This window comes from Pyrus communis, chromosome 11 (genome assembly GCF_963583255.1).
Source record: "Pyrus communis chromosome 11, drPyrComm1.1, whole genome shotgun sequence".
In the NCBI taxonomy this organism is placed as follows: Eukaryota; Viridiplantae; Streptophyta; class Magnoliopsida; order Rosales; family Rosaceae; genus Pyrus; species Pyrus communis.
Genome location: NC_084813.1, coordinates 19,614,116 through 19,630,046, shown reverse-complemented (window position 1 = coordinate 19,630,046; position 15,931 = coordinate 19,614,116). Strand labels below are relative to the sequence as shown.

Here is a 15,931-nt window from a genome sequence, read left to right as displayed (position 1 = left end):
TCCATTCATATTTAAGGTCTTCCTTGACCCATGGAGTCGCCCTGAGCATCGTTGTCCCAAAGCACGACCGTCTGAAGCAATGGTGCCGACCTTCTTCCCCTGCAAACGCACCCAACTACGGCTGGGGTGTCTTTGGACTCAACTCGAGCCCTACTGGGCTCCATCTCTTGGCCTAGTCCTTAATTTTTTTTTGGGCCTCTTGTATTGGCCCATAAGCTGTTTGATCGGCCTGCGAAAAAAAAAACAAATTACTTTTCTTTGGGCTCGCCTGAAGCGGTCCACGCAAACATAAGGTTTTTTTTGGTTGGGCTCGAACGAACCAGCCCACTACCTAGGCTCGGCCTGTTTTCTCCCCCCCCCCCCCCCCCCCCACCCCCGTTTCACTGTTTGCGCTGCACCCAATCCGTGCCATCTCTGTTTGGGCCTGCAGCCCCACCCGAGACCAAACCCAGTCCAATTTTTAGGCCTAGGTCACACGGATCACATTTTTCTAAAGCCACCCGTGGGCTTAGTTTTTTTCTTTTGGGCCCCGAGTTTTATTCACCTAAGGCCCAATGGGTTTTATATTTTTTCACCCACACTTTAATTTGGCCCAAAGACCAAATAATTAATTCAACTATAATTATAGACCTAAAGTTCTATTTTTGCATATTTTGTTGCATTTTTCTATATATGTATTTGTGTTTGCCTGCATGAATATATGAACCGGAAGTTCATAAATCATTTTGAAACCTGAAGTTTCTCATAAACATGCCTTGCTTGAAAACCTGAAGTTTTCATTTAAAAACATCACCCATGAAAACCTGAAGTTTTTTCATGCAAAATTAAACCAATACATGTCTATTAGAACCTATATGTTTCACTCTTATGTGAATGGATTGATTTTTTTTTTCTCCATTACACTAACCACATCTTGTCCATCTATTTTGTGACAGGAACATGTCGAATTTGAACAAACTCAACTTCACTGCTTTAGAGGTCTCTAGAAGAAACTACCTCAAGTGGGTCCAAGATGTGAAACTCCACCTCACTACAAAGAACTTGCATCCCACTATTGAAGAAAAGACGGACAACCCTGTTGGCGAAGTTGAGAAATCCATCGCTATGATCTTCATCCGAAGACATATCCACGACGCTTTGCAAACTGAGTATCTTGCTGAGGAGGATCCACGTGCATTATGGGTCGCTTTGGCTAATCGTTTTAATCACAAAAATGACATATTCTTGCCTGAAGCAAGACATGACTGGCAGCAGTTGCGCTTCCAAGACTTTAAGTCTGTGAATGAATATAATTCTAAAGTTTGTCGAATCCAATCACTTTTTAAGTTTTGTAACGAAACTTTGATTGAAGAGGATTTCCTGGAGAAGGCCTATTCGACCTTCTTTGCTTCTAATATTGTCCTGCAGCAACAATATAGAGCTCAGAAGTTCACTAACTTCTCGGATTTGATCTCTACTTTACTTCTCGCTGAAATGCAGAACCAGCTATTGATGAAGAATCATCAAGCTCGACCTATTAGGGTGACTGTTGTGCCTGAAGCACATTATAACACAAACCAACGCCTAAAACGCCAAAAAAGGCATGGTAGGGGCGGCCAGAAGCCATCCCACCAAGGTCAACAGAGTTAAAGCCCATCCAAGGGAGGAAACAAAGCCCATAAACGCTCAAACCTCGCTACCAAGGCCTTGAACTTCAAGAATAAAGTCAAAGCACCTAAAACCATGGATGCAAATATGTGCTACCGCTGTGGTTCAAAAGACCATTGGCCCCATGTTTGCCGAGCTCCCAAGAAAGTTGTAGATGAATATCATTATCATCGTAAAAAGTTTGAATCAAACTTCGTACAAGTGGACGAACCGGAAACTACAAAGATGGAGGTTTTTGAATTTCAAGAGGATACCACCCCTATGGAAGATTAGAATCTTACACATAGACTTATTTTTTAGTGGAAATAAGACAATGGGCCGAATTCCACCTAGTGGCCGAACCCCTCTTTTGTTTTTGGTTGATTTTTGAAAAATTTTCCTTTTATGTTTGGATTATTTGTTGGTGATTTGTTTTTGGATATTAAGTTTTAATTAATTACCATCCTTGAATAAATGAAATTATTTTGAATTGATATTTGTTTTTAGAACTTTTATGCATGTGACCAATTTAAATGAATTTTTCATTCTAGGTATGACTAGTGGGAAGTTAATTGTCTGGTAGATAGTACAACCACGCACACAGTTTTGCGTGAACGCATCTATTTCACTAACTTCATACCAAAGAGTGCACCTCTAACAATCCTCTCAGGCCCATCCAACCTGATTGAAGGATACAATAAGGCACGTATAATGTTGTCTAATGGTATAATCTTGACCATTTCTGAGGCACTCTATTCTCCACATCCTGGAAGAATATTGTTGAGTTTCAAGGACATTAGAAATAACAATTACCACATTGAAACCCACGTAGAAAATGGAGTTGAATTTCTATGCATAATTTTCTACGAATATGGCCAGAAGCATATTCTAGAGAAGATTGAGCATATCCCGAGTGGTTTATATACTATGACCACATGCCCCATAGAAAGCCACTATGTGGCCGGCCCTACTACTGGGACCGCGCACGAAATTACACTTTGGCATCATCATTTAGGACATCCTAGACGAATAGCGATGTGCCGTATCCTCAAATCATCAAACGGGCATCCACTAACCCAAAGTTTAGGTTCAATCAAATGAATCGCATATCAAACATGTTCAATAAAAAAGCTTATTACTAAACCTTCTTATGACAAGATTCGTTCAAATCCTCTCATTTTTCTACAACGGATTCAGGAGGACATTTATGGACCGATTTACCTTCTATGCGGACCATTTAGATACTTTATGGTTTTGGTTGACATTTCCACATGTTGGTCACACATGTGCTTGTTATCCACAAGGAACGCTGCATTCTCCAAACTGTTGGCTTAGGTTATCAAGCTCAAGGCTCACCACCCTGATTATCTGATCAAATCTAGGGCCTCAGTGAAGGATGGGAATCTATGTCGAATATGATTCTCCTTCGATTATTCGTTACTTAGAACCTTTGATAGACGATCTATTTACCGCTCGTTTCGCGAATTGTCACTTCTATGAAACAGTCTTCCCGTTGTTAGGGGGAGATAAGAATGTCAATGTTCCTGAAGAACGACGTGAATTATCGTGGACGACTCCCACTTTGTCTCATTTAAATCCCCGCACCGCTCAGTCTGAAACTGAAGTCCAGCGCATATTAGATCTCCAGAGTATAGCTTTAAGCATGGCAGATGCCTTCACCGATCTAGCGCGAGTGATAAGATCATATATTCCAGCTGTGAATACACCTGCAAAGATAGATGTACCAAATGTACGACAAACTTCCCTCTTGGAGGCCCGAGACGCCAATATTGGTGATTTACGTGCATTAGCGGCTAGCCAATCATTTACCCCTACACAAAAGCGTGGCAGACCTCTTGGTTCAAAGGATTCACACCCCCGGAAGAGGAAATCCATGGCACAAGGTCCCAAAGAGCCTACCGTGAATCCGACTATCGCTTACTCATTCTATCCAACTCATGAGGAAATTCTAGAGTATGGAAGCGTCTTTGAAGAGACGAATCATCCTCTCAAGAATTGTGAGATTTCGGTCTATTATGCTAACTTAGATGATTTGTGGTGTAGACATGAGATGATTGTCAATGATGCATTAACATATGTAGTGGCTACTGAGATCATATTGAGCGATGACATTGAACCGCGTTCCGTCGATGAATGTCGACGTATAACTAATTGGTCAAACTGGAAACAAGCAATCCAAGTTGAACTCGATTCACTTACGAAATGTAAGGTGTTTTGACCTGTAGCTCCTAGTCCTCCACATGTGAAGCTCATTGGGTACAAGTGGGCTTTCGTTCGGAAGCATAATGAGAAGAACGAAATTGTGCGTTACAAAGCTCGTCTTGTTGCACAAGGCTTCTCACAACGCCTCGGGATTGACTATGACGAAACTTATTCACCCGTTATGAACGTGATTACTTTTCGCTACCTTATCAGTTTGGTAGTTTCCAAAAAACTAGATATGCAGCTGATGGACATAGTAACCACGTATCTCTATGGGGATTTTGATACGGAAATCTATATGAAAGTTCTCGAATGACTCACATTGACTGGTTCAAATATTTCCAAACCCCAGAACACGCTTTCAATTTGGCTGAGGCGTTCACTCTACAATTTGAAACAATCTAGAAGAATGTGGTATAACCGTCTGAGTGAGTATTTGACTAATCAGAGATATGTGAACAACGAACTATGCCCTTATGTGTTCATTAAGAAGTCACATTTTGGATTTGTGATTGTTGTAGTATATGTCGATGACATAAATCTTATCGGAACTCCTAAAGAGCTCGCGAGAACTACCGCACGCCTGAAGTCGAAATTTGAGATGAAAGATCTAGGTAAGACTCAATATTGTCTCGGTCTCGAGATAGAGCATTGTTCTGATGGAATCATAGTATATCAATCGAAATATACCTAGAAAGTGTTGAACTATTTTAACGAGGATAAAGCGAAGCCTTCGAGTACTCTTATGGTCACTCGATCGCTAAATGCAAAACGAGATCCCTTCCGTCCAAAAGAGGATGATGAAGAGATTTTAGAGCCTGAAGTTCCTTATCTAAGTGTGATGGGCGCTTTATTGTACTTAGCTCAATGCACTAAACCCGACATCTCATTCGCTGTTAATCTTTTGGCAAGATACAGTAATGCACCAAACACAGACATTGGACTGGTGTGAAAGACACATCTTCCGTTACCTTAAAGTTATGCCGACGAAAGATACTTATCTAATCCGCACAAAGCGCGTTCTCAAATGGGTTATGTTTTTACTGTTGGAGGCACCACAATATCTTGGAGGTCAACTAAGCAAACCTTCGTTGCCACTTCGTCTAACTATGCAAAAATTCTCGCCTTACATGAAGCAACTCAGGAATGCTTTTGGTTGAGAGCAGTAGTGGGCCATATTTGAAGCTCTTGCGATCTTTATCTTATCATTGATGTCCCGACGACGATCTTTGAAGACAACGCAGCATGCATCGAACAGCTCAAGAAAGGTTACATCAAAAGAGACAACACCAAGCATATTGCGCCGAAGTTCTTCTTTTCACATCAACAACAAAAGCATAAGAAGATTAAAGTCACACAAATCAGTACACAAGACAATCTGGCCGACCTCTTCAACAAATCACTGCCAAAGACGACATTTCAAAAGCTTGTTCATGGAATTGGTATGCATAAACTTTCTGAGTTGTAACTATGCTATTTATCTTTGGAATTGTGTCAAATTCAGGGGGAGTATCCTGAAGATACTTGCTTGATCTTAATGTACTCTTTTTCCCTACGATTAGGAGCATTTTTTCCCACTGGGTTTTTGCTACCTAACTAGGTTTTAACGAGGCACCCACTTTGGGCTGGTCATATCCCTGATGACATCTCATAAACGTTTCTTTTGACTTTGCATTTCTCACACATTGTTCCTTAGACTATGGATTTTGTCCCTACTCGGATTTTTGCCATAGCCTTAGGGTTTTTTAGTGAGACTTACTACTTATGCAAGTTCCTACCTTATTGAGAATAAGCGTTGTTCCTTAGAATCAGTGCCAATGAGACTTCCTTAACTTATGCATGATATTAAATCTACCTTGAGTATTTACACACTCAAGGGGGGGGGGTGTTGTAAACATTCCTAGTTTAAGTGTGATTGTGTAAATCCTAGATTAGATTTGATTCTAGTTATCCTTTCCTGTTACAACTTGTATTACTTGGGGAAAAAGGAATATCTTCTCTCTTTTACTACTATATATAAAGGCACAATGTAGGAGGGATAACAACACACATTCCCCTACAATTCTACAAACACATCTCTCCCAATCTCTTCTCCTTGCCGCCGGCCCCTTAAACCTTGTCAGATAAAATAAGCCACAACAGAAACATGTATTTATAGAATTTTTGGGTGAATTTTAATTGAATACTTTTTAATTGTTTAGATCCTTTTTTTTACTGTTACATTTAGTCATATTTGACCTCAACTAATGGATTTAATGTATTTAATAATTTAAATTGTCCAAATTTTAGGTTTTAACACAATACTTATTTTAGACTCAACCATTAGAGAATGATTGAGTTAGTTTGAAACCTATATTTTAGCGGGCCAGCCTTTTAACCCTGGCCAAAGTTCTGGTTAAAATTGCCCAAATTTTAAGTTTTAACACCCAATCATTGAAGAATGATTGGGTTAGTTTAAAACCTAAACTTTAGGTTTTAATCTAGAGGTAGTCTTAAAGGTTTCCAATTTACGGACCAAGGTTTTCCCTTGGAGCAAAAAACTTACCCAATGACGAATTCTTTGCCCGTCGAATTCTTTTCATCGGGCAAAAGCTTCCGAAGAAATCAAAATATTGGCCCTTTTTGCTAGATGAACAGAGGTATTCCATCGGGTAAAGAATATTTGCCTGCTAAAATATTATTCGTTGGGCAAAACTTCGTCAAACAAATGACAATTTCTGGTAATGAATGGAAGCAAAACATTCAATATTTACTTGTGATGGTCAATGAGATCTAGTAGCCATTTATCAACCACTGTAGTTTGCAGTTTTTATGTATCAACCACTATAGTTTGCCTTATTTTTTTATTGGTCCCCTGGAGGCTTTTAGTTAGTTAGTTAGTTAGTATATATAACCGCCAAGTTTTATTATCCTTCATGCAAGTTCAGTTTTTTCATATTTTTAGCTAGAGATGGTACATAATCAAGTTGCTAGTTGCTTTGTTAATTATGGTGTGTTGGTCATCCCAGTGGAATCATTCCCTCCTTATGCTGCAACTGCTTATTCTCGTAACCTTTCTCATCTTCCTTGCTATAGGTTTTGCTAAAAGTTGTTGATTTGTTTTTTATAAATTATTTAATGGTTGGGATTTAACTTCACGTCCCTGTTGGCCTATGTATTTTTCCTTTTTATTAATAAATTCGCCTCGTAGCACTTCCCATAGTAGCAGTGCTAGATGTGGAATAGACTTTGCAGTTTATTAGGGGAAAAAAAATGAACCCTCACAGTTTTATAAGGGCAAACTTGGAAGCATATGAAGATTCTATTCGATCGATCTAATGAACCATAAGCTTAAAAGGGAAATCAATTTGTTTGATTTGGCTAGGGCACGTACAGCAGCAACAAAGCAAACCTATTTAAAGTGTACATAATGGCCATAAAATTATATGGGGTAAGGTCGTGGGCTCACGTAGCTTTAAAAATAAATCGACTTTGTTGTTGCTGGTGTCCTGATAGCCATTTTGATTTATATTTTAAGGTGAATAATGTTTTGGATGCTCCTAACTACATGTAACACTTTGTCACGTTCTGATGCTCCTAACTTAATTGCCATTTGCCTGGTAGAAAAGAGGATTTGGATCCTCTCCTCAGCCCAAGGAGAGGATCCTTCTGACCAAGACACGTGGGCCGTTGGATCTTTATTCAACGGCTATAATTATTATAACTTTAAAGTAATCCTCTTATTTGTAGCCGTTGGATAAAAATTCAATGGTCCACGTGTCTTCGTCTGGAGGATCCTCTCCTTAGGCTCAGGAGAGGATCCAAATCCAAGAAAAGATTGGAGATCAGTGATATTTGTTTGGCTTCCAAACAAAAAATAAAAATAAAAAAAACTGTAAAATATTTTCCCTTTTTTATGAAAATTTTCACAACTCTCTGTGGAGAATTAACAATTATTGGTGTTTCTTTAACAATTAACACCTTTTGGTAGATTAAAGTCCAAATCATGTCTTATGTAAAAAATAATTAACAGAATAGTCAAAAGAAAAAAAGGCAGAAATGTGTATGATGAAGTTTGCGTGCAATCTTTGTCTACAAGGAAAGCAAGCTGCAAAGACCAACGGAAGAACTGTCAAAAAGAAGAGTAAGAAAATTTGTCATATTTGCTTTGAAAATCTTTCTGCCAAATGCAAATGTTTCACAATTTTCTTTGCTTACAATAATTTGGGACGGTGGAATATACACTTGCACGCTAAAATTAAAATTTGTATAATGCGACCATAAGAATCAAGAAAGCAAACCCTAGTACTGTTGTTTATGATGTGATGTCGATGCTGAATGCTTTTTAGGTTCAGGATTTACATGAAATTATCATCGATTTCAAATTTACTATATTATGTGAGTAACTCATAATAAAAATATATATTCGTTTCATGCAACGGGGCAAGAAAGTTTTTTTTTTTTAGGAGAGATCATGACCTTGTACTGTTGTGCCCTACATCATAAAAAACCTCGCTGCATGTGATTGAGTAGTAGTTGTATGGAGGTATCCGATAAATTATGTCCTGCACGATCTTGCCCTTTTTTTTTCTTTTTTTTTTTTTTTTGGGGAACTGACATGATCTTGTCTTTGTAGTAAAGGAAAGAAGTGATAGCACGTGTAATGCATGATCCAAGACGATGATTTTTATTGAGCACAAAAGGACCCCATAGGCCATATCAGTATTGAATTGTACCCAAAAATAATTGATCTTTTTGTGTACGTGTCTCTCTCCCGATTAGTGTTTAAAACATACATGAAATAATCGATATTTTTGTTGAAATATCTGAAAAATCAAGGATCGATATGAAATATGGTTGAAATGCAAACTTCACCATATATCGGCGATATATAGGAAAATTAATGAATATCGACGATATTTAACGATCCATTATATAAATTTGGTTAGAATTCATTGCAGAATTCAAACTTTTGATTTTTTTTTTTTTAATTCTTCTCTAATTCCGATTAATTTGAATGAGTTAGTACACCAATTTCATTGCAAATTTTCATAATTTCAGTTGAAGGCACCCGATAACAGCCTATAAATGATCAAACAATGATCAAACTATATTTCATATATATAGGGGTCTCTCTGAAAAACCTACATACTTTGATGTCACCAGTTTCAATCATTTGAAATTATAAAATTTTTCTTCAAATGGAAAAAGTATTTGGCCAAACTTAATTTTGCATGCCCCTTGACATTAACTCCCTTTTCATTTTTGGAATTTAGGGTTTTGAGTTGACATTTTTTCTTTTGAATAAACGATATTATCTACACTAAGGGGGTGTGAAAGTGAAAAAAACTACACAATAAGTTAGCAATAATACGGTGTAAATTCATCTTTAACAAGTATCGAATTTAAGACTTTTCATTTCTAAAAACAAAATGTGGTCAAAGCTAAAAATATGGAGGACCCAAAGTCAATGCATAAATTAATGTTCTTTGTTGTAAACTTATTTCTTCTAATTGAATACTCCATCTTTTAGCTTCAAGTTTAACGTCATTTTTTAATCATAATTTCAACTTTAAATATATTGAGTTATTTAATCTAATTCTAGACACGAAACAAACACTAAACTTACGAAATAATGTAAAGGGATGAATACAATGCTTGAGGACATTAAACCTGAGATAATCAAACATATTTGTTTCTAATGATTTAGAAATGCAACGTAACTACACTTTATTTAAGTTTCATTGTCCATTTCAGCGTAAGATTTTCTTCTCTTTTATTCTCACACTTTCTTGTTTGTCTTCTTTTTTTATAAAAAAATTCAAAACAAAATAATTAAAAAATAATTAAGGTAATTTAATCCTAACTGTTCAGAAAGATTAAAAAAGAAAGAGAATTCTACCACGTCCGTTTTCCGGATGCAATGCAACCAAATAAACTGTATTTTGCAGAGAGTCACGCTCTACCGCCAGTGGGACCCGCCCAAAAACCGGCCCACCTTCTTGTATTCGTAACAATGGAGGCCGGCCCAGCACCGAACCAAACGCGTCCGCATGTCCTCCTACGACGCACTAGTTAGGGGCCCCAGGGCTCCAGAGAGCAGTACTACACTGCACAGGTCGCATCTTGAATGCCGTGAACCCGCATCAGCACACGTGTGTAAGCTTCGTACCACAGGTCCACAACCATAACGTACGACTGCCAGTCTACCCACGTGGCGTTGTACATCTTCGGACACGATCTGATGGTCAGAAGCAAGAATGTGAGGTACTCGCACGTGATTCCAGCCCTCCTTTTTGGCGCGCTTAGAGGTTGTGGTCCCGCAAACTAGGCCCCACGCGACTCCAGCTCACTAGCATTTCTGGTAATTATTTCGGGGGCCCTATACTGTTAAATTTCACTGCAGAAATGCCCTTCGGCTTTCGTTTAATTATTGCCTCCCCCTTCCTATTTTCAAAACTAAAACACGCTTTACGTTTCTGTCAAATTGTGGTTTGTCCTCTAATTTTGGGTTGGAACTCAATCTGGTTTAATTACAATTAAATCCCTCTAAGGATATTATATTCCTTTTTTTCAAAGCAAATATTAAGGGGACTGAGCATCATAAGACCGAGGGAGCAGTGTGTTATTCTTTCTGTATTTAAATTTTAAATCTTATTATTTTTAATTTAAAGAAATTTATTTTAAATTATACCATTATTTGTGTGGAAAAATTATATATTTACTCTTTGACTTCAATATTAAATATGATTATAAATATCTTATCGTTTGAAAAAAAAAAAAAACATATGCAAGTGGTAGGTATTTAAATATTTACAGTAGCCACTTAGCATTATAGTATAGGTATTCATCTTCACTTGTAAGTGAAATATTTTATATTCGATTCTCGCTAAAAGTAAATTTGAACCACATTATTGTTAGCTCATTGTTAGGCTAAACCCAACCCTCTCCTTTAATGTAGATAATATCGTTTGTTCAAAAAAAAAAAAAATCTATAGTGAACTGTCGGAGCACCTTCCTTACAACACTGTTAGAAATGAAAGCACCACCAAGCCTCATTACAGCACCGTGGAACAAATCAAAACACCACCTCCTTGAATTGATAAAAACCAATGTTTAAAAAAATTTCGGTGCGGTCAATATATATAGGAAAAAAATTGAAAAAATTCATAGAAATATAATGGAAAGACTTCATCTTCTATTGAAGAAACTCTTAAGTTTCGGTTAAAACCGGCAAATTTCGTTGATATTTCTAACATATCTATTAATATTAACAAATTGCCATATGACTTATATTTTAAACTTCTACGTTTTTTGAGAAAACTTTCATTATTTTCATCAAAGTCAACTGATTTCGATATATCTATTGATATTTCTACCGATACCGATATTTTAAGATAAAGCTCATATGTTCATGGATTGAAAGCAAATCATCTCTAAGTTTCCCCTATTATTTTCAAATTTTATTTTTTTTATCTAAAATTATCTAAACAAATGAATTAACAAAAATAACAAATAAAACAAAAGAAGCCAAAAATAGAAAGAAAGGAAAGAGAAACTCTGTATACAGTGGGTGTGAAAATCGTGAATGTCTGTCTCCTTTCAGTGTCAACCGTCTCCAAAAAAGTCCAAAAAATATATATTTGTAGAAGCAAATTTAAACAAAAAACCCACAACACTAACTTATTTTACAGATTGACCCCTTCCTCCTAAACTATTTTCTTTCCCACTTCATAGTTCATACCATCCATTTTTATTATAGTAGCTTTAATCTTAAAGCTTTGGTCATCGAATTAAAAATTCGAGATTATTGATTCTAAATTGTAATAATGTGGAGTAATGATCCGTTTGGTTAACTCTTTAGAATCTCTATCTATTCTTGTCATTTTAAACCATTTATTTTGAATAGAAGTTCTAAAAGAATTAAGAACAATGACTATTACTTCAGATTATAATAAGTTAGGTATCAATATTCATAGATTTTTAGTTCAAGGACTAAAACTCCAATTCTTCCAAAGTGCAGGGACAATTGCTCAAATTTTCTCTTAATTATCCCTAAAAATTCGGACTTTCCTGGTAAAACCACTTCTTAATCATCCAATTCCACAAATAAATTTTCAATCCTAAATTAGAATATTCTTGTCTTCTACAATCAAACCCTATCTCAGCTACCACTTTCTTTCCTTATTTTTCCCTTTTGTAATTTGCATTTCACATTGCAGGAAAGATCTCCTGTTTTTTTTTTTTTTTTTTTTTTTTTTTTCTTTTCCACCATTCCTTTTCTCTGCGGTTTTTTTTTGTCTGAAAATATTTATTTTTCTACAAAAATAAGCCCACATAAAAGGAAAAATTATTTTCATTTTTTAATTTTTTATCTTTGAATATTTTTGGGTAGAGTTGATATTATTAATAGCAGAAACGAGACTTTGATGGCCATTACAAATGCTAGGTTTTTCGGGTGATGATTTTTTGTCCTAACTCATCTTTCATCAAATCTGTCAGCAACCTAGTTGTAGAATTCAAACAAATTGTTCAAATTTCAAAGCTTTTTCTTCTCTGACTGCAAAAGAAGACCAATACCATGGATTTGTAGCTGGTGGGTTTTTTCTTTGATTGACAAATCCTCTCTCTCTCTCTCTCTCTCCTCTTTCTCTCTCCTTATCTTGATCTGACCCTCTGGAATCCCATACCTGAAGAGATGTTTGGGACTCAGAGCAAGAGAGACCTGTCCCTGGAATTCCAATCCCAGATACCAATCCTGAGACCCAGCATCCATGCCAGGAGGGCGAATCTGACAGTAAAATTCCAGGACCTTTATGGGTTTACAGTGGAAGGGAATGTGGATGATGTGAATGTGTTGAATGAGGTGAGGGAGAAGGTGAGGCAGCAGGGGAGGGTATGGTGGTCGTTGGAGGCAAACAAAGGTGCAAATTGGTACCTGCAGACTTCCATTTCTGAAGGGAACTTGAAGTCCTCCCTAAAGTTTTCAGCTTTGGCCAATGCCATCACTCTGAAGAAGCTGATTAGGAAGGGGATTCCGCCGGTGCTCCGCCCCAAGGTGTGGTTTTCGCTGTCCGGGGCGGCCAAGAAGAAGTCCACCGCGCCGGAGAGCTATTACGATGACCTGATCAAGGCCACTGAGGGCAAGGTCACCCCTGCCACCAGGCAGATTGATCATGTGAGTTTCTTAATTTGCCCCATCTTTTGGATTTTGCAATAGTGGGTTCTGGAAAATTTTTTAATTTGATTTTATATTGGTATGATTTTCTTGGGTTAAGCTTCCCTTTTGAGAGATTAAGTAATTTCAGGACCAATTTAGTAAAATATTTTTGATACTAGTGAGTAGTGATATTCTAATCTAAACTGCGGGGAGGGGAGCACGTCCACTTTAGCCAATGTCGCAATGCCTGCGTCTGCGAATTTAGGAAAATATCAGCTATGCTAGAAAGTAGTAAACTTTTATGGATGATGTTTGGGGATGTTCAAGTTTGCAGGATATTTGTCTCTGCTTATACAAATCCATTGGGAAAATCTTTGGGAAGTAGGTTACTTTTTGCTCTAGTGCTAAGGGTTATAGCTTATTGGTTGTATCTGTATTGCCATTGAATTTCTTCCACTTTCTGCAATCCACTCATTGATGTACGTGCAGGACCTGCCCCGGACCTTCCCCGGTCATCCATGGTTGGACACCCCAGAGGGTCATGCTGCTCTCCGACGCGTCCTTGTTGGGTATTCGTTCCGTGATTCTGATGTTGGATACTGTCAGGTGGTTCTCCTAAAACTTTCAAAACACAATTGAGGCATTCTTTAAGCTGCGTGATTACGATGAGCATAAATGTTCCGAACTACAGCATGTTCAAGATTCTACTTCTGTTACTCGTAAATCATATTATTGTTTTTGTTCAGATTAAATTCAACCCTTCGATTGTTTATCATTACGGCACCGTTCTTGTGTTTTACAGTTACTCTTCCTGTTTAAGTCCAATTGTTAACTACATGTTTTACATTGTTCACACTGGATCTATCTAGAAGCCACACCTCTTCTAAAGAGAATATCCTCATCAAAGAAATAACAAAAAATTGCATATACTCGAGTGGTTTCCAAAATACTTATTGTTACAGCAGTACCTTTTTGTTGTTTCCCCAGCCATCTCAACTCCTTACCTCACCAACTCCTGTTTTATGCCCCGCTCAAGTATGAGTTTTTGCTGCTGTGTTGTAAAATTCTTGAAGGTTCATCTCTACTTATCTTATTAGTTGCTTCAGAGAAGATCTTATGTCAAGTATTTTTTCAAGATAATTATTTTGAAGCACCAAAGTTGGTCTGTCTTTGTCTGTATTTTCATATGAATTATTTCACTTTTGGCTGTGGATGTTTACTTACCTTGAACGGCTCGACCTTCTTGGTGCAGGGCTTAAATTATGTTGCAGCATTGTTACTGCTTGTGATGAAAACAGAGGAGGATGCATTTTGGATGCTTGCAGTCCTCTTGGAAAATGTGTTGGTTAATGACTGCTATACAAATAATTTATCAGGATGCCATGTTGAACAAAGAGTTTTCAAGGAGTTCCTGGATAAAAAGTGCCCGAGGTACCTTCCTTTCACTGACTTTCCTGAAGTGTCTTGTGTTTTACTTTCTATCTTTTAAAATCGGAAGCAAAATGCAGGATAGCGGCTCATTTGGAAGCAATGGAATTTGATGTCTCCCTTGTGGCCACCGAGTGGTTTCTATGCCTCTTTTCTAAGAGCTTGCCTTCTGAGGTTAAACCAAATCTCTCTCTCTCTCTCTCTCTCTCTCTCTCTCTCTCTCTAGAGACATGCTGTTAATTTCTGTGACTAACTATTGACTAACACTTCCATTGCTCTCTCGTTTTTTCTTTGAAGACTACTCTAAGGGTATGGGATGTCCTTTTCTACGAGGGGGCTAAAGTTCTGTTTCATGTCGCTTTGGCAATCTTTAAGGTACAAGAAGTTTATACTTTGGCCTTTTCCATTGCTTGTATTTTGTTATGCAGATTTACTAGCTCTTGACATGAATACGGGAAAAGTTTGTCTGATTTTGTGATTTGCGATTGCAGATGAAGGAAGATGAGCTGCTTATAACCCATCATGTTGGTGATGTAATCAGTATTCTGCAGAAAACCACTCATCACCTATTTGATCCTGATGAGCTATTGACGGTAACGCATTTCTCTGCAGTTTCCTTTTTCCCCCCAAGGAAGTATTTATTTTCGTCGTGTCAACCTTGTATCAGTAAATGCATTAACGAAAAACTTGACTAACGTGAATATAAAAATAAATGTCATTCCCTATTTACGGATAACAGATCTGTCACAAATGATTAATTGATGTAAAAAGATAGGTTCACGTAATTTTCCAAATCCGTGAATAACAGGTTCTGAAACGATTTTCCATCTAATATGACGTCCACACTATTGCAGGTGGCATTCGATCAGATAGGTTCAATGACAACCAACACAATATCAAAGCAAAGGAAAAAGCAAGAACCAGCGGTGATGAAAGAGCTCGATCAGAGAGTTAGAAGGCTAAATTCCCTAAAACTGGACGAGAAATAGCATTTGCTGCATCGAGCTGATCAAGCTGCAAAAATGTCGGGCACCCTGTTAGGGGCATTGTTCCCCTCGGGAAGAAAGAAACTGAAACTGTTGTCTCTCATCTGCGTTTCTGTAAGAACGAAACAACCAAGTAAGAGAGACTGCCTGTTGTGTATTAGCATGTTGTAGTAGGAGGTGATCGAATGTAAATTTGGAACTGTTACCATATACATGATTAGATACGCTGCAAATTCGGGCATTGACGTATTTTTATGCCCTGTAATTTTTGCTTCAACGTTGCTGTGTCTATAAATTTCATTGAATGAAATTCAATTTGTTGTAGAAAATTTATTCAACTAACAAAAAGAAACTACAAAAATGGTAATTTGTGGAATGCGGAAATGGTAATCTGTTAAGAACTCTTCTTCGGAAGATCCATGCAAGTGTACCGGTATATAAATGCCCAAGCAGCGCTACGATCACAACCTTATGCGTCCCATACACTGCTAGAAATTTATTTGTCAATATTTTCGTAGGAATATCGAAA

At 37.4% G+C, this 15,931-nt stretch overlaps 2 protein-coding genes across 2 annotated transcripts; both read left to right on the top strand.

The window, feature by feature from the left end:
- Positions 1-939: 939 nt before the first annotated feature.
- On the top strand, positions 940-1,629 carry LOC137709150 (uncharacterized). The gene has a single exon (XM_068448270.1). It carries the CDS (start codon positions 940-942, stop codon positions 1,627-1,629), a length of 690 nt encoding a protein of 229 aa, XP_068304371.1.
- A 10,502-nt stretch (positions 1,630-12,131) lies between these two features.
- On the top strand, positions 12,132-15,679 carry LOC137708198 (uncharacterized). The gene is made up of 7 exons (XM_068447218.1): positions 12,132-13,006; positions 13,478-13,594; positions 14,241-14,419; positions 14,497-14,590; positions 14,714-14,791; positions 14,908-15,009; positions 15,271-15,679. The coding sequence occupies exons 1-7, from the start codon at positions 12,527-12,529 to the stop codon at positions 15,403-15,405; spliced, it is 1,185 nt and encodes a 394-aa protein (XP_068303319.1). The 5' UTR covers positions 12,132-12,526; the 3' UTR covers positions 15,406-15,679.
- Positions 15,680-15,931: the final 252 nt, after the last annotated feature.